The sequence below is a fragment of the Marmota flaviventris genome, chromosome 15, assembly GCF_047511675.1.
Source record: "Marmota flaviventris isolate mMarFla1 chromosome 15, mMarFla1.hap1, whole genome shotgun sequence".
NCBI classification, from domain to species: domain Eukaryota; kingdom Metazoa; phylum Chordata; class Mammalia; order Rodentia; family Sciuridae; genus Marmota; species Marmota flaviventris.
In genome coordinates, this window is record NC_092512.1 from 7,169,848 (window position 1) to 7,195,499 (window position 25,652).

General features: G+C 39.2%; 1 protein-coding gene across 1 annotated transcript in view; it reads right to left on the reverse strand.

The window, feature by feature from the left end:
- Khdrbs3 (KH RNA binding domain containing, signal transduction associated 3) overlaps window positions 1–25,652 on the reverse strand; it is a 169,509-nt gene that overhangs the window by 116,240 nt on the left and 27,617 nt on the right. The window contains exon 2 of the mRNA XM_027947253.2: window positions 2,837–2,955. Within this exon, the coding sequence (XP_027803054.1) occupies window positions 2,837–2,955 (119 nt within the window). The remainder of the gene's footprint in view (window positions 1–2,836; window positions 2,956–25,652) is intronic.

Consider the following 25,652-nt stretch of genomic DNA (forward strand, 5'->3'; position numbering starts at 1 on the left):
CGTGAACAGCAGGGGACTTCCACCCAATGACTGGCAGTGGAAAGCATGCAGCTGGTGTCAATCTGATGACAAAATACTAGGAGCCCCAATGAGGAAGCAAAAGGGCAGAGGGGGAAGAGGGAGGAAGGAGCAGGAAAGAGACATTAAAAAAAAAATACTATGAGCCCTCCTCCCCGACTGGTAATGAGGGAAGGGCTCCTCTCTCACCATGTACTCGGCGTCACACTGGAGATACCAGCCAATACATTACTGTCAGCAAAATAATTATAAAGGCATAAAAACTGTAATGGAAGAATTAAACTTATAAAGCAGATGATATGATTATGTACACAGAAATCATAAGAAGTCTACAAAAATCTAAAAGACTAATGATTTCACAAAGCAGCTCATATTCACAATGTGCTAATTTCATATTAGAAACAAACACTTGGAAAATGAAAATTTAAAAAGATTCATGATTCAATAGTGTCAAAACATAAAATAACTAGGGTAAGTTTAACATAACATGAAAGACCCATACCCTACAAGAACCCATACCCTACAAGTACCCATACTCTACAATGCTGTCAATAGAAAATAAAGAATATCTAAATAAATAAAGACATATGCCATATTCAGGAAAGAGCTCAACAGACTCATTGCAACTGCAATCATAATCATAGTCATTTTGTTGAAATTAACAAATGGATTCTTAACTTTGTTTTGAACTATAAAGGACCTACAGTATCTAAGCAATCATGAAAAAGGAGGACACAATTGGAGGAACACTACATTATCTAACTTTCAGGCCTCACTATACAAAGCTACAGAAAACAAGACACAGTGGTACTTGTATAAGGATCCATAAATAGATCAATGAATCAGAATAAAAAGCTCAGAAATACACCTTCATTTACTCAGCCATCTGATTGCCATCAAAGGTGCTAAAAAATTAGAGGAGAGACAACACCTTTCAATAAGCAGTTCTGAGAAAAATAGATGCTCATGTGGGAAAAAATGAACCTGAGCCAGGAGCAGCAGCACACACCTATAATCCCAGTGACTCCAGAGGCTGAAGCAGGAGGATTGCAAGTTCAAAGCCAGCCTCAGCAACTTAGAAAGACTCTGTCTCAAAACTAAAATAAAAATAAAAAGGGCTGAGGATGTGGCTCAGTGGTTAAGCACTCATGGCATCAATCTATGGTACCAAAAAAAAAAAAAGAAACTGACCTTTGTCTTAATACATTTTCTGTTGATATAATAAAGTAACTGAAACTGGGTAATTCTTAAAAAAAAAACATAAGTTTTTTTTTGGCTAATAGTTCTGGAGACTGGAAAGTCAAAGAATATGGTATCAGCATCTGCTTGGAATTCACTGAGGGCCTTCTTGCTGCCTCATAACATGGAGCAAGACATTTTGGATGTCACTTATTATAAAGTTACTCAATGCCATCAAGGTGCCCCACCCTCATACACTAATCTAACCCTGACTACCTCCCAAAGACCTTATCTCCAAACACCATTAATTTATGAACAGAGCGACTGAATTCCCAGCCCATGAATTTTTGGAAGATGCATTCAAACCACAGCAAAACTCTATGTCATACCATATACAAAAATTCATCTGAAATGCATCACGAAACAGTAAGAGCTAAATGATAAAAAGCTTTCAGAGAAAACACAGAATATATTCATAACTTCCCAAGAACTCTAGTATTTCCATAAGGTTTGCAAAGATTTTTCAATGCACAGAAGGCAATAACCATAAAAGAAAATACTGATGAATCTGGCCCAATCAAAATTGAGAATGTGGGCTTATCACAAAGCCATCAAAGAAACAATAGGCAAGCCATAGACTGAGCCAAATATGTGCAAAGAGCATATCTAACAAAAGACTTATCTCTATGATATGTACAAAACTCCTGCCAATCAGTGATAAAGACACACAACTCATTTACAAACAGGTAAAAGGTATAAACCTCACAAAAGAAGATATGTGAATGGTCAATTAGTATATGAAAAATTGCACAAAATTATGAGTTGCAAGTTGACATTAAAAAAGGATACTGACATACCATAAAAATAACTAAAATAAATTTTAAAATGACAGCACCAAATATTGATAATATAGGGCAATCACAACTTGCATGCTTTATTTGTAGACATGTGACAAGTTATGGCCACTTAAGGAGGAAAAAAAAAGCATGTGTCTTTCAAAAATAAATACACAGACGTGATGACACCGGTACTTTACCCAGGAGAAGTGAGAAGATGTGTCTCAAAATTATTTGTATAGAAATGCCCACAACAGTTCAACTTTTAACAATCTAAAGTGAAAACTATCTAGGCAAACAGATGAGATAAACTGTGGTAATATTCAGCAACAACAAAAAAAATAAATTACTGACAAGTGCAACAGCATGCACCAATCATGTATAGAAAAAGACAAAACAGAAGAAATTAAAATAACATTAGAATACATGACATTTTGAACATATATGCACTAAGCCTTGTTCTAAGCATTTAACACGGATGATCATTTTAAGTTCTCACTGTCCAACTTCATATTGCCAATGAGAAAACAAGTCTGACCTCTGCCCACGCTGACAGCAGGACTCATAAATAATTTCCTTGGGGGCTCCACAACTCATACAAAAGTCAAACAGAAAGGAGAGAACCACTAAACCCGCTAAGTTTGCTGTTACACTACTTATTAACTTAAAAACAAGTTTCTAATTATACATACATGGGGGGTGTTGAGAGAAACATCTCTAGAAAACACCCAACAGCATATAAACCAACCACCCACTCCCCGGGTTGAGTCAATGCATCTGCAGCGTAGACCTCATGGTCTTACCTTAGGAAACTGTTTTACAGGAATCAACACCTTCTGTCCCAGCTTCATGTTCTTATTAATCACCACGTCAATGTACTTTTCTTCATCCTTGCCTTCTCCTTTTTGAAACTTTTCTATTTCTGTAGAGGCAAAAAGATAACCATGAAGCTTATGACTCAGAATGGCAGAGGAAGGAATTTATGGTTCAATGCTGTGACATGAAATCAAGTTCAAAAATGTAGACTCTTAGATCCCCATGATTTTTCAAGTAATGACACATTCCCTATGTTATCAATGAATCCTCATAAATAGAAGACATTCATATACAGAGGTTCTACAAAGTCAATCCCCACTGCCCGTGCTAATAGAGGGGAATAGCAGGCTAGATAACAAACACAAAAAAATAAAGACACCCCTGGGGCCTTCTGGAATCCAGAGAGAAGCTGATCAAATAAGGAAAAGGCAGACGTGATCTCAAGTCAGCACTACAAACTGGCTTTCCTGTTTCTATAGCAGACCTGCCTGGCTTCTGAAGCATGGGCCGTCAAGGGCTGACTCCGCGATGGCACTGAAGGCCCAGCCTTACCTCCTCACACGGCAAGCAACTGCAGGCAGTGTTCTATGTGACACTCTGAAGACCTCACCTCCATGCTCTTCCAACACTCATCTCATTAAATCCCACTTTTTCTGAGCAACTGAGTTTTTCCTCAGTGGAGCAGCAAGAATGCAAGAGTGGCTCTTTCTTTCCCAGGTTGATGCTCACAAAGCACATCACGTTCAACTCTATGCTGCCCTTATGTAAGAGAGAACATCATACCTCTCCCACCAGAGCCGACTTCTCAGTGGGATCTTTCTTCCTTCAACAAACATCAACTACCAATGACTTTCTATGTGCAAGTTTCAGAGCCTAAAATATGTCAGTACACTCTTCATTCACCTCACGGCCTGGAGCAGGTGTTGTACAAGAGGCACCCATCAGATGCTCCAGCGACTGCTGAAATGAGGGTATGGACTGCCACCTCCAAGCTACACCAGGTGCAAAGGAGGGTCATGGCCTGATGGAGAAGAACCCAAAGGTGGCATCAACTGAACAAAGTGGTTCTTAAATTGATCCATTTTGCTTATTAAGCTAGAAGCAGTTCAGAGATCCACACATATCATCCCTGGACCAGGCACCTCAGACTCGTGACATTATTCCATCCTCAGGACAAGAGGTTCAGAGAGGTGACTTGACCAAGGCAGCCAGGAGAGGTGGCACACACCTGTAATCCCAGCAGCTCAGAAGGCTGAGGCGGGAGGGTTGTGAGTTCAAAGCCAGCCTTAGCAACTTAGTGAGGCCCTAAACAACTCATTGAGACCCTGTCTCTAAAATAAAATATAAACAAAGTCTGGAGATGTGGCTCAGTGGTTAAGTGCCACTGGGTGAGTGAAGCAAAGGCAGGACTTACACCCCAGTTCTGTCTGACGCGGAACACAGTGTGCCACCGCAGTCTCCCGCACTGCTTTTTAGTGTAAGGAACATAAGATTGCCATGGGCAGCCTGGGATAAGTGGAGGACCCGTTAAAAGGTGGAGGCTTCAGATTTGGGACTTCCATCACCACTAAGAAGCCAACGCGCCTCACAAAACCACTAGGGGAATGTCGCTACACCCACTGTTGCACCTAGTTGTTGTCTATGATAAAAAAAAAAAAAAAAAAAAAAAACTGTTATGATTCAAAAGACATAAACATTTCAGGATCCCAGTCCTAGAATGATTCTATAACAGGACACCTCTTAGGACTCAGGTTCTTAACGTGTAAAACCAGAATATCTAGGACTTGCTTCTAAAATGCTGGGATCTTTGTGAATCAGGGAAGCTCAAAGAGACTCTCTGCTTGACAAACTGCAGCCACAGTAACCCAGCAGTCCTCCTGAGTTCTGTGGGTCCTCACAGCACACACCAACCTGAGGCAGTGGAGGGTGCCTGAGGAAGGGGAGGAGGAAAGGGTCGGAAGAAAGGGAAGCCTGCCCAGCAAAGGCGACAGCCACCTAATCTGCAGCTCCTGTTTTCTTGACCCACACTCTGTGTTTGCTGCAGAAAGCACAGCAACAACACGCGCAGAAACACAAAAGCACACTTAACTTACTGACGTTTTCTTCTATGAGAGTAAATACATACACGTGGTAAGGATCTGAAGCACTGTGACGGGAAGTGCTCCTTGTATTTCAGCCCATCGCCCATACCCACACTGAGGGACATGTGTGCACACAGTCACAGATACATGACACACAGGTTGATCCACATATATGATCTCGGGATTTTCTATAAACAAATACCCAGAGTTTGAAAACTATAGAACTAATGGTATAAATGAGCCAAATTTGTTGGTTTTTTTTGTTTGTTTTTTCTCAATAAAGAGCAGTAAGTCACACATCAGTTGCTTTGGCAATTATAATAATTCATGACTTCAGCTTTAATTAGTAAAAGAAAGTAAATCCCATCTTTCATTATCTACTTATTCAATCCTTGGAAATACTTTGGGCACAGCTAAAAGAGTCAATGAAATTAGGAACACCAAAACTACTACTTCAGGGGAAAAAAAAAAAAAAGGATTAATGTGTGTGTGGACTTCCATGAAAATAGTTTTAACGGCCTACTTTCTTTTCAAATGACAAAGAAATTTTTAAAAATCTAGAAATCACAATAGATGCTCAATTTAACATTTAATTCCATAAAATCAGAATTTAAAATACTCCTTTTATACATTAGTGACATTTAACATTTGAAGCAATAAATAGTCACACAGGCAAGCTGTAAAAATTAGAAAAAATTATATATTCTACCTTATATTAATGTTTGAGCATACCTATGATTTTAAAGAGGAAAATAAAAGAATATCTAAAACAAATACCTTTTGTCTCTTTATACACACATAGTTATTTTACAAATCACTGTTTTGGCTTAAATAAGCTTTGAATTAATCTGGGGATTAATATTCACTATTAAGATTTATTTTTTAAAGATGATTTGAGCCTGAGGGTATAATTCACTGTTCCTAAGGCACCACAAGGCAATGAACCCACGCCCTGCCACTGCAGTCAACCAGCCCTGGTTTGAATTAAGGCTGCTCTGCTTTCCTCAGGCCCTTGGGCCTTTCAGTTATTGAAGCCAAAACTGATCAAAAGTTATTTTAGGGCTGGGCTTGTAGCTCAGTGGCAGAGCACCTGCCTTGCACTGGGTTCAATCCTCAGCACCACATAAAAGTAAATAAACAACAACAAAAAAAGATGTTGTGTCCACCTAGAACTAAAAAAAAAAAAAAATTGAAGATTAAAAAAACTTGGTTTATAGACACTATTCAATCAACAATTTCACATTTTTTTAATAACTAGTATATTTTGTTTTCTGGTATTTTCATATTTTTAATTGGTTCAGTATAATTGTTCATAATGATGGGATTCACTGTTACACATCTGTAAATGCACGTGATATAACAACAGAATTGGGCCAATATCATTCCCAAGCGTTTCCTCCCTCCCAGGGTTCCTTTCCTCTGCCCTACTGATCTCCCTGAGATTCCCCACCACACACACATACACACATAGCCCTTTCTTTTCCTTTTTCCTTTCTAGCTTCCATATTTAAAAGAAAACATATGACCCTTGATCTTCTCAATATAGTTTATTTCACTTAATGTTATATTCTCAAGTTCCATCCACTTTCCTGCAAATTACGAAATTTCATTCTTATTTTTGGCTGAATAAAACTCCATTGCATACATATACCATATCTTCTTTATCCGTTCATCCAATGACAGACATATAGGCTGGTTCCATTGTGAATTGTGCTGCTTTAACAAGGATATTCATTTATCTCTATACTAGGTTGAATTTAATTCTGTAGGATAGATACTGAGGAGTGGTATAGCTAGGTCATTTGGTCATTTTATTCCTGGTCATTTTAAGAACCTCCAAACTGATTTCCATAGTGCTTGTGCTAATTTACAATCCCATCAACAGGGGTGTTCCTTTTCCTCCACATCCTCTCTAGCATTTATTACTGTTGGTATTCTTGACAGCTGCCATTCTGACTGGAATAAGATGAAATTTCAGTGTAGTTTTGATCTGCATTTAAATTAAACTATTGTTTTTAAGTTTTAAAGAATTTTTTAAATACTAAAACTAAATAAAACAAAAATTTATACCAAGCTAGCCAGGCTTATATTTACACATTGTTGGGAGAAAATCTATAAAAGTTTCACTCTCTTTGGATAATTCATTTAAGTTCTTCATCACCCTTGCATTGAAATTATGATGGAGAATTTACCTGACATTCATGTCTCACTTAAAGAACAGATATGTTTGAAACTTAGATATAAAACATTTTGATATTTAAATACAATGGGGTGTCCCGTGATGGGGAAACGCTGGTATCTACCCAAAAAAAGAGTGAGTTCTGATACATGCAGGAATTATACTAGCTGCTGAAATAGAATACAGAATGTGAACCACATAAACAAATATAATATTATATACAAAGTGCTGCAGAAAAGGGACTAAGAGGTCCAGAATTTAAAAATTACTTTAAAAGCTGGTAAATCTGAAATATGTGATAAATTCCTCAAGTATAAGGAATGAAAACTGCCAGGCTTCAGGAGCATAAATAGTCCTCTGCAACACTACTTCACATTCACTCGTCTGCACAGTTAATAACTAGAGTTTTACTAAGCTATTATAATCTACCTTTTTTTCCCCTTTACTCTTGTTATCAAGACAAGATAGAAAAAAATTGGGCAGTAGTAATGATAAAATTTTCACTTACAAAGTCAGTAAATGAACAGGCTTAAACATGAATTGATTTTTTGACCCCAAGTTCTGGGCTCCTGCAGAAAGACTGGACAGACTCAAAGGAGAAGGCGGGTGATTCAGTCAGGCCAACAGGGAGGAAAACTAAGGACAAGTAAATAGAGGTCCCAGCACTGACATAGGAAGGAACCCAAAAATGATTAATACAAGGTTAAGTAAGTCAGTAAAAGAATGCTTTAAAATAATTGGAGCAACTCCATAACATTTATAAAGAGCTGCTCCTCACTGCTGAAAAGTGCTCTTCTAGAAGTCATAAGTTGTTTTCCTAAAGAAACACTGAATAAAATTCATAAAAGGTCCCGAAAAGGATGGTTGACTGATGGAGACCAGCCTGCACCATGAAGCACCAGTGTGAGGGCCCTCCTGATGCAGAGCCCCTTCACCAGGTACTTTGGCTCTTCTCAGCTTTAAGAAAAGACAGGGCTTAGCCAGGTCTACAATAAAGTGAATCTCCATGCGGCATGTCATATCAAAATCTGCAACACTCCAGCTGTGGATTAGAACAGATCCCAAAAGATATATAAACAGCATTCATAGCCTTTATAAATTCTATTTGACAGACTACTAAAATGCTCCTGTAGCTGCTGGTATGAAAGAGATTTTTTAACTTTCAACATGACAAATGCTTTCACTAAGAAATTGTTTCATTTAAGCAATTCAAACCTAACCCTATTACATTCAAACCAGAGACAAATACACTAAAACCTGCCCAAACTAGATTTGAATCATTAAGCCCATAATCTTGCAAACAGTGTACCTAAGCAGAAGTAAATGGCCCAGCAGAGGAGAGAGGCATATCAGTGTCTAACAAGAATGAGCTCATCACAAATACATAACACACACACACACACACACACACACACATACACACACAACACACAACACACATATACACACACCATCAAAGGAGAACAAAATAATACTCTAAATATTAAGAATTCTGAAAGTAAACTATTTTCATAAACACGGGGTATATCATTATACAAGAAGCCCTTAACTATGCATAGGACATATTGAAACACACATAAGTAAATGGCAAATTCCTTCAAGAAAGAGGATAAGGAATAAGCAGAGGAGGATGAAATTAATTAGTTGTACCCATTATGAATAATTAATAAAGATATAGCAATGGTATTTGCAGCTGGAACTTATTCAATGACTATGTTCAGGTATTAATCCCTGCATGGTGCCACCAGGCAGATATAATCTTCATTGCTCAGGAAGGAAGTGCCCACTTGAAGACACTCGGCTAAATTCCCACACCACCAGGACCCAGGATTCTGACCTGTGTTTATCTGATTCCTTAAGTCCATGGTACTTCCATTTTCTTGGTATTACTGTATAAGTGGAATCTTAATTTTAAGTGAGGAAAAGAAAAAGTGCTTTGGATTATTATAATATTTGGAAAAAAAACTCACAAAGTTATTACAAATACTAAAACAAATGTCTGTCAAAATGCTTTGAAAATTGTAACACATAATGAAAATATAGGTTGTTATTACTGTTTACTTATTAAAATATCTAATTTGTACTGGCTTATGTACTCTCTCAAAAAAAAAAAAAAATTAACTACAAAGCCATTTGCAAAGATGCCTCCAGGGCCGCAGGCACTACAGGAAAAAGCAACCCAGACCAGACTTCGAGGTCCTCACCCAGGTAGTGGGGATGACCCTCAGCTGGGAGGGACCCTTTCCTGGGTCCACAAGCATCTCTACCATGCTGCCCTCCAGCCACTCAAGATCATGTCCTCAGGTCTGGGGACCCCTGAGTACACACCACATTCTCTTCACACAGTCATCTGTTGTTGGATGTGTGGGCCCAAATCCTAGTTGCTATTAACAGTCATGCAACAAACAATAGCCTGCAGCCATCTCTCTCACATGCTGACCTCACTTCCTTCAGATAAACAGCAAGCAGTGGGGAAGTACTAGGTCACATGGTAGTGCTATTTTTAATTTTCTGCTATTCATAGTAGCTATACTAATTTCCATTCCCCCAACAGAGTGTCAAGGTTTCCATTCCCCACTTCCTTGCTAACACTTAAGTCTTCTTTTTGTACCATCACCTTAATTTCTCCTAACTATATACAGTTATTCACCAAACAATAGATACCATGGAAGAAACATCAAGATATGATGTGGTCATCTGAAGCCTCAGCGAAATATGAATGTGACCCCTGAACAAGGGCAAATACTCTAAGGCCTTCAGCAATGAGCAGGTCACTAAATTATGGAGCTGAATTCTAACCATTTTAATATAAACAAATTTTAAAAGTTTGTTGGCATTTTAAAACAAAACCAAAAACTAGAAATCAGAGATGAGATGCTCCTTAAAACTGGCAGAAGAAATCTAATTGGCTCAATAAGTAAGTACAGTATTCTAGAGGTACACTGTAGGCTCTACATATACTCATTCCTTGTAATTTCTTAGACAGGACAAAAGTATCAACTCCAATTTTCTTATACCTAATAAGTGACAGGGCTCAAAGCTGGACTCAGGATTATCTGATTCAAAATTTTGCTTGTTCCCCAAATCACCAGCCAACAAAATGTTGACTCCAAGAAAAACGAAACCTTCCAACCAACAAGTAAACAAAATAGGTTAAGCATCACCTCCGATAAGTATAAGGACATCTATGGGGATGAGCCACTGCATATACTGTTTGCTGAGAAGTGCAACAGAACCAAAGGAGGAAGTTAAAAACACTATGAGTGTAGAAAAGAGCAGGTTATATGCACATGGTGAGGAGGAGGATTGACTGAACTCAGGTTTACCTACTCTTTATGGGTCCCAATGGTGAACACTAGCACATTCTTCTTCCATTGGCCCATTTTCACCTGGTAGTAAGAAATGTTCTGAAATTAATATTTACTGAAACACTTGGGAAGACTAGTAAAGTGTCTACTTAAATAACACAAAAGGACAAGCAGGAAGACAGACCTAGACAACAGGAATAAAAAGGATGGGACATTTGTGTTCCTAAAGAAAACAATCACTTGTTTATTCCAAATGACTGATGATTGTTCCTTAAAAAATCCAATGCCCTGCTCAAATTAATATCCTGCAAACCCACACATGAAATGAAGTAACCAAGGCACTAAGTTAATTCATGCTAATAAGAACTTAAGTCAGTAACTACTGGGAAGAGAGGATAAGGTAACTATTAGAGACCAAAAAATCCACTTTTTAATTATACCTAAGGGTTAAATCACATTTCTCACTTTTAATTGAAAAACACAATTAATATAATGCAAAAGACCAGCTATCTTATACAATTATCAGGCTCCAGAGGTCACCAATTAGAGCCCTGCAAGGATTTGAATTTAAAAAGGTTTTATGATTGGGTGAAGTAATGACCCAAGAAGAGATGAGCCCTGTTCAGGCTGCACTCATTATCAAGCCCATTTCCTCAGTGTGCCTGCCCCTCCTCCATCCCACAGGCATCACCACACTGAGAATCATGGCTGCACTCACAGAGTTCTACAGCAGCCAGATGACAGGAGCATTCGACTCTTTATTACTTTCACATCCAATAAGATTGTAAATGAACATTTTTCTATTGGTTAGATGTACAATAATACAGTAGCACACTATTTAAAACAATATCCAAGTAGAATTGCCATACATTTTTAGGTTGGTTTCATAATCAGTCCCTATTTATACAGCAAAGAGAAAGAGTAAATGGGTGGCGGGGGGGAGTTCGAAACACCAAGACGTATTTCTGTGTGATTATCTAGAAGGGTCACTTAAAAAAAAATTAAGAAAAACAGCATGATCAAGGACTGCAAGTACATCCCAAAGAACACATCTCTGGTACTGTTTAAAAGACATCAATGCAACCACAGGCCATATGCCAGCACAATAAAAATAGTTAAAAATCTCAACCAGAAACACAGCTTAATGTTAAACATACACAAATGCCTAAAAATACCATATTTCTCTCCTACTCAGTGTTCTTCCTTGTCACCTGGAAACTGCCAAGCAGGTATGAAACATTTGTTAAAGGCAAAATGCAATTGCAGCAGGAACATACATCCTATCACTCAGATTTAATGGTGATGTAAAATTAAGACTTGGATGAAAAATAAATTCATATTTAATAGTCACAGCCTCTGAGGACATAAATAGTCTCAGCGCAGACCTATATAATGAAAATTAAGGCTATCTTCCCATGTCAAATTAAAGCCAGGAGAGCTATCCTACTAGGTCATCCCCAGTCATATTTTATGTTGCTTGGTTTATGCTTTAGAGGCTCTCTCTCACAGTGGACATCCTCATGGGGTAGGGAAGGGGCTCTTTAAGGGATGTTGTCAAGTTAGGTACAGATCTCCACATTCTAAACCAAGTCATACACTGAAATTATTTAGGGATGCTATAAAAAAAATAATTACACCAAGGCCAGTCAGTGGCACTCAGTTGTTTCCACCATGTCCTTCCACAGTGGAATATTTAGTTCAGTGAGTGCACACTAGGGGTTCCACATGACAGCAGGAGTTCCACTTCTCAGATCTACTGACAATGGACTTACTTTTAGGCTGAATACAGAGGCCACATGTTGGTTGACAGAACAGTGCCACATGGCCTGTCTGGGCAAATGAGACAGAACCAAAGACTCATGCAGAGCTTTGATTCTACTAACGCTAACAATAAATACCTGAGGTGGACAGCTGACGGTCTTTTATGTCCTTGTCTTAAACACAGAAGGTGGGGTAACTGGATCTGTGCTCTGAATGAATGGCCAACCAAGATGACTCGCTAAGATTAAAAACATGGCCAGGAATCCAGAGAACTCCATGAGATCCGTTTTAAGAATTTACTGATAATTGCAGTGACCATCATTGCCGGCTCTCCAAAAGCTAAAGACACACACTGTCTGAGGTATTGCTATTTTTCGTAAGGGGAAGAACTAAAGGAATGACAGTGAGGGAATAAAGTCTACAAAGGCTCTGGAGAAGAGGTAATGATAGAAAAAGCTGATCAGCCCCGTCTAGCAAAGCAGCTGAAATCACTGAAAAGGATTATCTTAAAGGAGAAATGATACACACAAATATTTCTGTACATCATGTAACATGGGAATTAAATTTAGACAGTGAAAACCCAGGGCAAAATTAGGACCAAAAGGAAGAAAACACAGAAAAAGGAGCTCCTACTCAAATTATACAGATGAAGGTTCCCATATGTAACAGGATTTGCCAAAGCTGGACCTGGTTATTCGTCAGTAGAGCCCTGACCAGCACAGTCTGGCAGGAATGGCCAAATCGGAAGGTTCCTTTCAACCCTGAGCTTTACCCACATCTTCATCATCTGTCTCACTGACCTGTTCTTAGACATATAAAGCTGTTTTCGTCACCGGAAGTCCAGCACCTGGTTCTGTATCCTGAACATAATATGCATTCAAAAGATACTTGTTGAGTGAATGAATGAATAAATGGTGATATTCTTCGAGGGAGGCACCATGAGACCTGATAAACATTTAATAGCCAGGGTTTGAATAAACAAAAATGGAAGTCACCTGTATCTTTCATGGCCACAAACCAACACCTCCACCAGTTATGAAACCACGGTCGCTTAGCTCCATACCTACCCTTCCACACTGTGCTCTAGAATGCTGGCGGGATTCTGAACACCTGTTTTCCAGCCCAGTTTCCCTCAGGTTCTGACAATGGAAATGCTAGGGCAGGGGAAGACTGATGGACTGGTTCCTTCCTGTTTTGTTTCCAGTTCCTGGCAGCACAGAAAAACCATGATTCTAACTTCCGGATTTTGCCCCATATTTCCAGACTACAATCATGGTACCTCCTCAGCAAGGCAGGACCTTTTTGCTCAGAGGTCTTAGTCCTAGCCCTGTAAGGTCTCTCTTCAAGTTCCTAAGGTAACAATACTAAGTGGGTGGTAGAACATTTCCTGCAAAGTACTAGTTCCCCTAGTCAAGGAGGATGGTTTTCTGTAGTCCTGTGGCACTGTTTTTTTTATATATTTTAAAGACTTAGCATCCCCCAGTCACCCAGCACCTATCTAACCAATCCTTTATGTTAAATGCTCCCAGCTAGTGTGATTTCTGTTTACCTGATTCTGTTTACCTGACTGATCTTCCCTCTTAGTAAATTCCTGAGGAAATCCATAGAAGGAAGGTCTTACGTTTTGTGGCAGGCACAATGCTATGCACTGTGAAGGGCACTCAAGGGTCCCAATGTCCACAGTCGGAACACTACAGTGGCAGAGAGGACATAGGCATGGGAAGGGAAGACTGAGTTCAAGCAGGAGAGAACCAAGAGAAAACAGCTGGAAAAGCACTTTGCCTTGATGAGCTTAGTTTCTCCCTGCCTAAAAAGGGGAGGAAGCCCCCTAACTGTGTGACCCTTCCACCCTGTGGGACAGGAGTCACTAATCTAATAACATCAAGGCCCTTCTGATTTGTTTCTTCTAGTCCAGTACTGCTTGGAACACTAAATAACAATGTTTTTAGACCTAAGATTTATTAATGGTAATAAGGCCAGACAGCCTGTTTTTGCAGCATCTCTCTGAGAAGCTGAGAGTGCTTTCCTGCTGAGTCCTCAATCTCAACCACGCTTTGGAGGCACAGGAGTAGAGCCAGCCGAAGTGTTGCTGTAGTGGTGAGTCTGCTTATCACCCACTCCACCCCACCATCTATCACAGTGATCACCAGCAGTCTGGGAAAATGGTGACCAGGTAATGACATTAGCACAGGTGGCACGGGTGTTCTCTACACAATGGAACCATAATGAATATTCCTGGAGGCAAAATTATCTAAGCTAAATTTCTGATTTCCCCTGTGAAAAGCACAGGAAGACAATATAATCTGGGAATATGCAATTGCAGGTGATGTTTACCTTTAGAAGCTTACCTATCGGCATTCTAATTTGAGAAGCATAGAGTAAATTTCTATAAATATATAACCATTCAACACATTATTCAAAGGAAAAGTGTTTATCATCTTCAAAACATTTGCTATTCCAAGAACTAATTAAGTTTACAAACTGTGTTGTGAATACCAGAAGGCAGTAGATGTACAAATCATATTGTTAATTATGCCTCTGACAAAGAAACTGTACTGCAGGTATTACATACAAATGCTCCAACAGCCAAGTCCTTTAAATTCTTCCATCTCAAGCTCAGGAACAAATGAAGCCAAAACAGAAGCATAAGATGAATGTAAAATTAAGCTGCTAGAGGAAAATGCAAAAATAGCCCTAAGTGAATGTTAAATCTTGTGTTTTGTCACCTGTTTTTGCTCGTGGCATTCCCAGAACAGCATATTAACCTACAGCCTCCAGACAAGCACAACTGTCTGGCTTCTCGACACCTGCAGTAATATAAATTAATGAAAATATGGAAAAAGGAGCTTAATTTTACAAGATTTGAAGTTAATAGAAATGTGTGTTCAAATCACAGACCAGAAACTTACAGTATAACACTGAAACAAAAAGAAAAGTCAGAGGGCTCTTGGGCACCTTGACTCTCGTTCAGCATGCTGATACCTACCTCTGAAGCCATAAGGCTTAATGGAGTATACCTCAAGTGCAAAGCCCAGAAACCACACAAACTAACTCTAACTTTCTGCACCCCATGTTTCTTTATATTAATAAGAAAAGAATATATAAAAAGGTCAATAGAAAACAATTAAAACTTTAAACACTAGTCTAATTAGAATTGACAATAAAAATCCCAGACATAGATTAAGGAAGAATCACAGTAAGTCCAAATTTTCTGGAACTCAGAAAACCAACCAACTATATAGTCCTATCACTGATAAGGACATCAGCACGGTAAAATTAGAAATATGTCTTTAAGATGGAAGGTTCTAGATGCTTTTGTTATAACTCACTCCTCTCAAAGGTTTGTTTGGTGAGTTATTTAACTTCTGTGAATGTCAGTTTTGTTAAGCGTAATATGGCAGTCATCTTCTACCTCACTCTAGGTGAAGTGGAAATCAAATGAGACCATGTATAGATAATGTTGAGAACTTCAAAGAAATCCTCGAATGTCTGTGTGGCCCCAGCACGGGTCTCAGGAAGGGAACCTGAACAACCCCAGGACATTATAGAAAGAACTGTCCTTGCAGGGAAGTTCTGCAACCACAGTCAACTAGGACACGGCGCACAGCCTTGCGCTGGCAGTGACAGCATGGCTAGGTCTCACAAGCTCAGAGCTCTCAGAGAAAGAGGCCTGCTCCCTCCACGACCAGTCATGGTGGCAAGCTGGACAAGCAAAGCTGTGCTGAAGCAACTGAGAGAATGACATATGCACACTGTCCACAGAAAATTGATTCTGGAATCATCTACCAGATTGCAACCAAAGCCATTTGCACCAGCACTGTCCAGAACTATCTATGGTGAAATAAATGTACTCTACAGGGCAGTTCAAAATAGTGGTCACTAGCCACACATGGTCACTGAGCACTAAAAACACAGCCAGTGTGAGCAAAGAACAAAAGTTTTAGTTTTACTTCATTATGAGCAATTAAAATTAAAATTACCTCCAATGGCTGGAAGTTTCCTGAGCATATATCTAGAATGCAGTTAAAGAACAGAAAAAGGCATGTGAAAAAGTCATGTGACCAGCAGAAAGAGGTGGCATGAAGTACAGTACAGACTCTGATTCTTTTGTTTAACAAGAATGTACTGAGTCCCCACAACACGCCCTCAACATCAACATTCCTGATCCATGCTGATTCCAGGCAGCATCTTGACGAGGTGGAAAATGGACACATAGATGCACAGGACAGGCAGCCTGGGCTCAAAAGAGCAGTTACTATATAACTACTACACTGGCCTATCTCAAAAAATGTGTATGCAGTCAAGACCACAGGTGCAGACTCACAATGCAAAGTATAAATTGGAACATTAAGTACAAACGAAATATTACAAAACTCACAGGAGACAACAAACAGTCCTAAGTCAAACAATTAAAGGGAACTTCAGAATGAGTGGCATTTTAGCTGAGATGAATAAACAGTCTGGATATGTGGAAGGGGCATTGCATGCACAGGGAACAGCATGAGTAAGACTCCATGGGCACGCCCACTGTAATATGTAAGCAGCACGTGCGTAACACAAGCATAAGGTCCAGGAGCAGGATCCAGTGACAAAAGGAAAAGGCACAAAAACTGAAGACACACTGCAAAAGCCTTTTAAGACCATGTATTTACATAAAGCATGGCAGGGAGAGGCTGATGGCTCAGAAACGGAGAACTTCAGGGCATAGCAAGGGCCTTACTGTTCCCTTCTGCTGATGACTGAGTATCCATGCTATTTATGTTTCAGTTAAACTAGTTTAATAAACAAAGATGTCACAAAAAGCCTATACAGGAATAAAAAAAATTGAATATAAAGTGGTTTTAAGATCATTGATAGGCCCTTGTAATTATTTACATCAGAAGAGTGGAGCAAATTTTAAAGATTCAATAATGCATTATGTGCTAGCATAAAATTTATATATATATATATGGAGGCACAAAAATGCAGGGAGGGTCATTTCTTGACTATCAAACTAATAAGTGAAAGAAATAGGTACCAAACCTATATCTGATTAAAAGTCCATATTTTTATGGCTATTACGTTCTTGAGTGGGAATATTAATACAAGATATATAATACATACTTCTACTAATTCCTAGCTAGTCATGTTACTCATTTTTCAAAAGCGTTCACCCCATGCTACTTTCAAGCATTCACCATAAATTATCTAGATTGTCTTACTCTGTTGTCAGGTGAGTGCCTTGAGTGTAGTGAGCATTAAATAAAAAAGCAAGTACAGAAAAAATATCTTGAAACCATCACAAGAGTTCCTTTTTGTTTCACCATGAACTTGACAAGCAACCTTAACTAAATCACAAGGTTTGCGGCACTTACTAGTTGATATTTACTAGGCCTCCCACCTCTTCCCATGCACAGCCAGCCAGGGTGTACAGTGGCCAGCCAGCTGCCTTCTAAGGAAAGGGTGGGGTGGACAACTCCTCTTCCAAGTGGCCCGTGTTTCTGCCTATTTCAAACCTCCCTGCTAAGATAGCCAAGTTTTATTCCTTTAGCCAAAGTGGTTTCTACTCTTTGGAAACAAAGAACTCACAAATACTGACACGCAGGAACTGCTCCACTATTATTTCCAACCTCTTTAAAAATAAAAATAATTAAATAAATAATTATAACCAGACTACCGTGTCCTGGCTTACAACACCTCATGATGACCCAAGTTTTCTCTCAGTGGCTACTCTACTAAACATTCATCTCATTCTGAAATCCTCTTGGGGCTAAGACAGCCCGTCAGCAGTTGCAGTGATTTTCTGAGATCAGTAGTGTACTTTCCTTAATTCCGAAATGAGTAGTAGTATCAGAAAATATAGAACATGATTTTCTTTTTTAAAAACAAGAATGAATCTCATCTTTATTTGCATGTGTTTATACATACAATATTTGTTTAAAGGCATGAATATTACATGCTTATATACATATACATACATAGATACATATACACACATATCACAGATAATACACATGAAAGTGCATTACAAATACATGCATATGAATTGGGTAAAAACCTCAGAAAACAATTCCAACAAAGACATCATTCAGGAAGTGGCTGGTCTGTTCCTCATGCTCTGTTTCATGTTTTGTCTCAGTTTCCAAAGAGCAGCTGTGGTCATGCAAAACCAATTTGTAGAAGTGGAAGTGAAGAGCATCTTCCATCTGAAAGACAGGTTATCCTTCTTGGCATTACAAACCCTACCCATGAAAAAGGTGGGAACAGGAGTTGTAAATGTGGGATGCTACCAGCCAAGGTCTGAAGAGCAAGGTGAAACATGAAAGGACGTGTCTCAGGGCTGGGAGAGTTGTGTGAGCCAAAAGTGTGAGAGGAGTGCACTGCCCTAGCTGGGCTTCTCTGTGGAAGGAGCAGAACTCATCTGGATGCAGTTAGAATTCACAGCATCATACCCATGAGCCATGTTCTCCTCGCTTCTCAGGAGGTTAGAGAGAGGTGCAAATAGACACCATTACAGCTCCTATCAATTGGCTGCCCAGGGCTGGCCATTAGGAGAGCATCAGATGTAAACTGCACAAACACAGGCACAAAATTCACAGTAGAATGGGGGTTGCTCGCCTCTCCCTCCCCCTCCTTTTCCTTCTCTGCCGTTCTAGGGATGGAACCCAGGACTCACATGTGCTAAGCAAGCACTCCACTACTGAGTAGCACCCCAGCCCAGTGTGGGGTTTTCTTTAGCTTGTGAAGAGTGTTCTAAAGGTTGGCAACTGCTGGCCCAACCACCTGGACACTGACATTCCCAGGTGAAAGGCTAGTGCTCCACTGGAGTGTGGGACCCTTGGCTCCTACAGAAAAGTCTGCTTTCACTGTTCCCTTGTAGTCCTCCTGTTTCCCCTCTTTGCTCAGACTCCTAATTCCCAGTGTGTCCTCTTAACACTGCCTTTCCTCTTTCCGACGTTCTTAAATGGCCAGCGCTTAACTGAAGGATTGTTCTCATGAACAAGAGCATTTTAACACAGGATTCAGGGAAATGCAAACATATTCTGCACCCAAACAGGAAGAGAGAGCTTAAATGGAATGGACCGGAGACTGGACAAGAGAGAGGTCATGCCAGGTCCTCTATCCTACAGGCCTTCTTCCCATCCATCCTCTCACCCCTTTGGGATACCATTTTTACACCATTCTACAAAGGTCATAACTGAGATATTAAGAATAAGGTGAGAAGCTGTCTGTGGCACTTAGTAAGAGGCTTATCTTGTACTCCTTCTCTAACTCTCCCTGGAGAATATGATTTCCTATTTAAAAATTGTGAAGGTTTTAATTGTAGCCATTATATATTATCTCCATGACAGGACTAAGGGTAAATGTTACCCTAAATGTAACAAAACAAGTACTCTTCTGCTTCATTTCAATTTTTTTGGTAGAAGGGGTAAGAAACTCCAGCCTAAGAAGGACCACATAAAAGGAAAGTGAAATTGTTAAAAATTAATCTTTCACTGCTACTTAATACAAAGTCTCTTTGATCAAATATACATTCAGAGCAAATCTCTTCCTGACAAAGTTTACAATTCAGAAAGAGAAAATAAATTTGATAAATGAATATAAAACAAGCTGATGTTTCTAGAATGAAAATTAATAAATTAAAAATTACAATAAGAAGAAACTAAGAAATGAAGATAATATAACAAAAAAAAACTGCTGGCTATATTCCATACCTAAGATTTAATATCTTCAAAAAAGGAAACTATATCGAGAGATCAAGTTCCAGATGAGAAAAGAGTTGCAATCTATATTTTGTATAGATAAAAGAACACAAATACATATAGCTGGGTCTGAAAGTTACTAGTTTTAATAACAATAAGATGAATCACTAGAAAGATTAAGAATAGGCAGAAGTAAATTTAAATCACAGCCCTGTTACTTAGCAGCTTCATGACTTTAACCAAACTACTCAATCTCTGAAGCTCTTTTTTTTTATTGAAAAAATACAGATTATAATGTCTAACATGCAGGACTGTTTCAAGGAACTAAAACAGAAGCATATATACAATGCCTGCTAGCTTGTACATACGGGTATTAACTATTAATATTGTCATTACATTTCATGTATGTACTTTGAAGTAGGGAAAAAAGAGAAAGAAAGGAGGTACCATGGACGGGAAGAGAGGGGAAGGTCCTGAAAATAAGTCCCATTAATACCATCTCCTGTGTTCTTAACTATTATCCACATTTCACCTGTATGGTCACATGCTTGCCCACTAGAGTGAACACCAAAAGTGCCTGTGATTGTAGGGTAAGAGAAATACGGAGAGCAAATCAATTCTTAGAGTACATAATAATGAGAAAAACCATTAAAATAGACTTAACCCAAATATATAATAATGAAATTTTTAAAAAAATGTAAAAACCATACTACTCATCTCTGTCCAGGACTGGTATACTACTAGTCCAATGCTTTGATAGCATTCACCACAAGTAATTGAGCCTCAAAAGCAGATCAATCTCTTTACTTCCATATCCTGTGTGCTTTAGAGCACAAACTCAACATTTTTTAGATGACTAATCATGATTACCCTGTGTGTGTATATTAAAAAAAAAAAAAACAGCTAAACCTTGACCAATATTTGAAAGCCATTTGCATGTGTCCATTAATCGAATTCCTTTGATATTGTCAGTGCCTGACATGGAACTAGGGTTCTTCCAGAAAAAAGAAAGGCACAGTTCTGGTGATCAAGTAGAGCAGGGAGGTCAGACATCAGGGAGCAGACCAAGGGCAAAGAATGCCGACAGGAGGGTGAACTGCGTGTGAAAAGAATAAGCAGGAGGACGCAACTCATGCACTTCAGGCCAAAATGGACGTGGCAAGGCTTCCTCCATTGGAACCAGGTGGTCAGTGGTGTCAGCAAGAACACCCCAGAAGGGTGGTGCACGACTAAGGGGCCACCCCTGAGCAAGGATGACAATGGCCAAGACTCTCCTACCTGCCACCCAACAGTTCCCCACAGAAAGTGTGTCTTCTGCAAGACAGCTTCAATCCTGGGGAGCAGTGCAATATAGGTAGAAATAACTGGTTTCCCCTACCATCCATTCCTTTCATGCAGATCATGAAATATCCTTAAATGAATAATGAGCACAAGAATCAAACTACAAACCACGTTTTCCCAGGCAGTGTAAAGCCAAGGAAGTACAATGTAATCATGCCATGATGATTTGGTGCCAACAGTCAGGACTGCTTGCTGTTTTATCGCAACATATAAACCCCTTGATAGTGCTCTAGTTATTAGCAGAATAAGGAAACATTCTTGAGAAGTCAGACGGGAAAGTACAAAAACAATGTCCAATTTCTAGCTGTATGATCTCACAAAAGCAACTTGCACATTTGGTTCAAACTTTCCTCATCAATAAAAGGAAAGAAAATACTATTTATTTCTCACAGTTATTGAAAAAATTAAGTTTGGTGCATAAAGAGTGGCAGTGAAGCGAAGCATGGTACTGGACACAGAGCAGACACTGATCACTTCCTGCTGCTCTAGATGCATTTATATAAAACAGACTCTTGATTTATTTTGTTATGGTACTTTATTTGTCCTGATGACCCTACAAGCTAGGCCTGTGAATCCCCTTCCTGTCAAGAAGAAAAGCTTTCAGGTATGTCACTTTCTACTAGTAACAGGCCACAAGAGAGGCTTATGTTAAAAGGTAACAGGTGAATTCATGCAGGAAAGTCAACATTTACAAACCCTGGAAGGCTTGAAAATACCCATGAAAATGTAGCAATAAAAAAGAGAAAAGACATGTACAAGGCGGGTGTTGATGTAATACCTCCCTCCTCCCCAGAAATATTCTTCTAAAACTACCTATAGGACCTGTGGAGATTTCTGGTGTATCTACAGTTGACAGATCAGTTGATATTCTGAAGCACCCAAATGGCACTCAGAGCTAAGCCTGGGAGTAAAGTATGGAATATAGAACTGGAAAACTCACTGTGCTCTAAAGGCCAGGGTGGCTTAGAAAACAAGAAAACTTCATCTGAGTTCATCACAATTCAAATAATAAAGATGGCTGCAATTTCTCTGCTGCTTCTCCCAAGATATGAGGGCTTCTGATTCACTTTCCTTTCAATCTGGTCTCACTTCAGAGCCCAGGGTAGCATAAAGAAAGGGAAGAAGTCACAATCATGTCATGTTGACTTAGTGCAAATGTGTAGGGCTGGTTCCCATTTTATCATCACAGAATGTGGTGACAGTGGCATCGTGGGACTTTCCAGACAAGGACTTAAGAAGCACTTCATTCCCACCTAGCCTCTTCAAGTGCCCACTCCCAGGCCAATCCCTCTGGAAAGCGTCTGCCTGTGGCTCTAAGAAGCCCAAGCCAAGATGAGGCTATGGGCAGGCAACTGGCCCACCACTCCAGCTTGGCCCTAGCTGAGTTGCCAGCCAGTGACAGCCAGCATCGCCTGGCAGCCACGGGCGTGAGCCAGGTGGGCCTCCAGACACGGACTATCGCTCATCTAAGACTCCACGTGAGAACTTCTGAGTGAGTCCTGTCAGCCATAGAAATGTGCCAATCGACCACACACTGACTCAGGCACTATGAGTTCAGGTACTTTACAACACAGCAGCAGACAAAATGTGGATTTAAGTACCAAGCCAGTCACTCGCCTGAGCATTACCCATCCTCCCCAGGTTCAGGGTAGATACTTACTTTCTGACCAAACCAGGTGCTTGTTTTAAAAGATGTTTCTAAAGAGCTTTCTTTAATTTATTATCTATCTATTTGCCAGGTTCTAGGTATGTATGCACTTATTTATCTCACGGCCTGCCCATTCCTCTACAGTGTTTCTTCCTATTTCTGCCCTCTACCACCCCCTCCTGTCCATACAGTTCTCTATCTGCAGTTAAATGGGCCCCTTGCTCAAGGTTAAATGCCTTGTGTGGCCCTCCGCCCCTCTGCAAAGACTATTTTTCACTCATTTCACTATGGTACATACTTACAGGTCACAGGGAATTTTTACTTGGTTAAACTACACTTTGCAAAATGTTAAAAAAAATGCCACACATCTGCACTTAAAACAGAGTAATATACTTCTGCATCTCAGAGAATCATCTCCACATTCTCTCTAAGCATCTCCCTGGAGGTGGACATTAGCTTCCAAAGCTGCTCTTCTCACCCTTTAGTCATCTATTTACCTAGCGCTCCAGTGGCTGCACCAGGTGCCTCACCACCTTGCAGCCATGGGAACATGATCAAGACCACTCCTGTCTTTAATAAATTCTGATTTTGGTAGAACAAACAGACTTGTCAAGAAAAAAGTCATGAAATGATATGACCAATGGCGTAAGAATCGCAAAATGCCAGCATATTCTACGGCAGACAGGGAGTAAATCTGCTCTTCATTGGCACGAATTCAGACCATCTCACCTGACTCATGTGGTGTGCCAAATTCAAGTCCTCCATGATGTACCTCCACTACTTTAAGTCAGCTAAAGTATTAACTTCTGGTTCTTAAAAGCTTACCAGACTGAGATTCAACCTCTACTTAGAATCCAGAAAACAACAAGAGAGTATTGCTTGCCCCTTGACAATAAAAAACATTAGATATCTACAAAATATTTTTTGAGCCCATCCAAAAGCTGAGGTCACAAAACAAGGTGAACTGAACTCCTGAGGGCAATATGTCTCCCCAAAGACAGCAGGGATGTAGTTAATACTTCACCTTTAGCCTAGCATAGATGTGAACGAAACAGCTAAAATTTTAACACATTCTTAGACATTGAATGTGTCCTTGACAATTATTTTCCACAAGCCCCCACTTGGATGATCACAGTAATATTGAGGAGGGAGCAGGAAAATAAAGAGAGCTCGTTGAGGTAGTACATTAGATGCCAATGGGAGACAGAATGAACAAAAATTCTACTTGTATCCCAGACCCTCTCTTATACAAAGCAAAAAACAACTGCCATTTGGGCAGAATAATCAGTCCTCACCAATGCCTTCCTCCATCTTCCCTGGTTCCAGCAGAAGGATGGAAGCAAACTCAAAGTAGAAGGTTACTTGAGGGAGCTCTGGTGGTAGGTATGATCCACTGGGGAAGAAAGGAACCCCCAAGCCCATGCACATACTCCACTCACAAAAGAGGGACTCGCTCAGGATCCTTCACCAATACAAATAATGTATTAGAAAGAAGAAAGGTCTCCATACAATAATTAATGCTTTCAGTTGAAGAAACTAGCAAAGAACAAACTCAGCACAAGAAAAAAGAGCAGCTATCAATGAAATTATAAACATTAAAAAATAGAGAAAAACCAATAAAACCAAAAGCTGGTCAAAGATCAATAAAGCCAGATTTATCAAGAAAACATAGGTGTTTATATCAGAATAAGAGGAAAGCAATACATTTATCTTATGTTCGTTATAAGAATAACAGTAAAAAATAAATATTTTTTTAAAAAAGAATAGTATTGACATTTTCACGCCAATAAATTAAGGAATTCAGGTGAGACATAATTTTCTTCATTGAAAAAAAAATATCAAAGGCCACACAAGTAGAAAAAGATGGCATAAACAACCCTATATTTTTAATTAATAACAGAATTTCCAGTTTAAAAACTCTTAAAGAAAATCTTAGGCCAACATGACTTCACTGGTGACTTCCACCAATCGTGGAGGGCAGAAGAACACCAGTTCCACACAGTGTCCCAGAAGAGAGAAGGGTGAGCAATCCCAGCTTGTTTCCTTAGCCTAACACCAAATCAAAGAGTTTACAAGAAAACTATCCACCAACATTCCTTATGAACATGATGAAAAAGTCCTAAACAAAATTCTAGCAAACGGAATCTTGTAATATCCAAATAGGGTAATGCATGATCACCACGTGTGGATTATTTCTGTAAGCTAAGTTCATTAACATTTGAAAACAATTCAATGCAGTTCACTGTATTAACAAACTAAAACAAAATAGTAAAATCATCTGAATAGATACAGAATAGCATTTTAAAATAGTAAACGTTCATTATATTTTAAAACTTCCAGCAAAACAGGAGTAAAGGAAACTTCCTCAGCTGATAGAGTATACCTATGAAAAATCTATAGACAACCTCACAACTAATGGTGAAGCACTCAGTGACCTTAATGGTCAGGAACAGACAGAAACATCCTCTTTCACATCTACTCTACGCAGGTCCTGAGCAGCATTGTAAAAGGTAACAAAGAAACAAAAAAGTTATTCAGATCAGAGAAGAAAAACCGTCCTCAACCACAGATAAATCTGGAAAATCACAACTAATCTGTCACAAAGGCCACCAAAAATAGCAAGAGGGGAGAAGGTGCTGGATATAATAAGGGTACTAGACAACAATCACGTATATTTCTTTGTAGTAACAACAAAAAATTAGGAAGTGAAACTTAAAAAATAATATTTCAATAGTATCAAAAATGAAAATAATGGTAAATTTAACAAAATATGTGCAAGACCTATACACTGAAAACTGCTAAA